The 1,313-nt window shown below is 60.1% G+C and overlaps 1 protein-coding gene across 1 annotated transcript in view; it reads left to right on the top strand.

The window, feature by feature from the left end:
- PABPC1L (poly(A) binding protein, cytoplasmic 1-like) overlaps positions 1–1,313 on the top strand; it is a 10,744-nt gene that overhangs the window by 6,161 nt on the left and 3,270 nt on the right. Inside the window, 2 exon segments of the mRNA XM_009701203.1 lie at positions 95–197; positions 493–606. Coding sequence (XP_009699505.1) covers positions 95–197; positions 493–606 — 217 coding nt within the window.

Genomic DNA, 1,313 nt, shown 5'->3' with positions numbered 1-1,313 from the left:
CTTGTCTGTCTGTGTGCGGCAGCCGCTGAGATGCTCTGGGTTAGATCTGGCTCAGCTCCCAAGTCACCTTGGATAATGTGTTCTCCTTTCCTAGCCGCAGACCAGAGCTGCCTTCTACAGCCCCAGCCCAGTTGTCCCAGTCCGTCCTGCCACTCGCTGGAGTGCACAGCCCTCCCGGCCTCCCCGTGAGTCGCCCTGTCTCTCCCCGGGGACTCCCGGCACGAGCTGGGCTCGGTTAGGGACTGAGGGTCTCTAAAAGCAGCACAAAGCCCATAGTCACAGGGGGCTGTTGCCTGGAGAAGTACACAGGGGTTTGGTGCAGGGGTCACGGTGATGGGCACCAGGGGATGAGACGTTAGGGTTGACCTCAGCAAGGAGGTGCTCCTGAGCTTTCCCCAGCCACAGTCACTCCCCTCCATGTCTCCTTCCATGCCTTTGCTCCCAGGAAGCTTTATTAATCATGCTCCATCTCTACAGCAGCGTATCCTGCAGCCACCCCCATCGTGAGGGCTGCCGCGCCGCCCCGGCGCCTGCTGTCCAACATCAGCACCATGAGACAGGCCTCCACCCAGGTGCCCCGTGTGCCCCCCCAGGCCCAGAGAGTGGGTGAGTGGGGGAAGGACCCGGCTTGGACATCACCGTAGCGGCTGTGCGTTGGCAAGGGTGCTTGCTGCGAGTTTGGGTCTGCCTCTGAAGATGGATTGGTTTGTGGGATTGCTGGTGGAGGAGCCCGGATGGTGCCCTTGGATGTGATGGGACCGGAGCAGTGTCTGTAGGGAATAAGTGTGTAACTTTTGGGGGAAGGTTGTGGTCTTTCAGGTAATGGGAGAGGTCTCTGATATGCGGATTGGTCTTGTTGGCTGCTGCTCCTTGAATACGTTCATTAAAGATGATGATGGTGTGGCCATGGCACCCAAGGCTCAGTGCTCAGCATGGGTAAGGACCTTTTGGGCAGGAGCAGAGGTTCTTACCGGCTCTGGCTGAAACGCTGCCAAGCCTCCGGTAAAACACACTTGTGTCAGAGGTGTTTGGAGCTGTGGCCTGAGAACCAGATCTTGCTGGCATTCCCAGTGCCTGGCTGTGCTGGAGCTGTCCCCATGTCCCAGGGTGTCCCCTCCACCTTGCCAGCACGACATGGCTGTTCTCCCACGGGGCTGGCGGGGTGGGGACCGAGCCCTTGTCCTGCACACAGGGCCCAGAGCACTGCTCCCCCCGAGAGTGCTTCAACCCCGTGTCAGTCCCGTCACCCCTCTGCCTTTCGTGTGAGGGAGGAAGAGGAAGATGCTCACTGGGGCTCACAGCGTAGCCCCCTC

The sequence above is a fragment of the Cariama cristata genome, unplaced genomic scaffold (genome assembly GCF_000690535.1).
Source record: "Cariama cristata isolate BGI_N322 unplaced genomic scaffold, ASM69053v1 scaffold14005, whole genome shotgun sequence".
NCBI classification, from domain to species: domain Eukaryota; kingdom Metazoa; phylum Chordata; class Aves; order Cariamiformes; family Cariamidae; genus Cariama; species Cariama cristata.
This window is presented reverse-complemented; position numbering and strand designations above follow the sequence as displayed.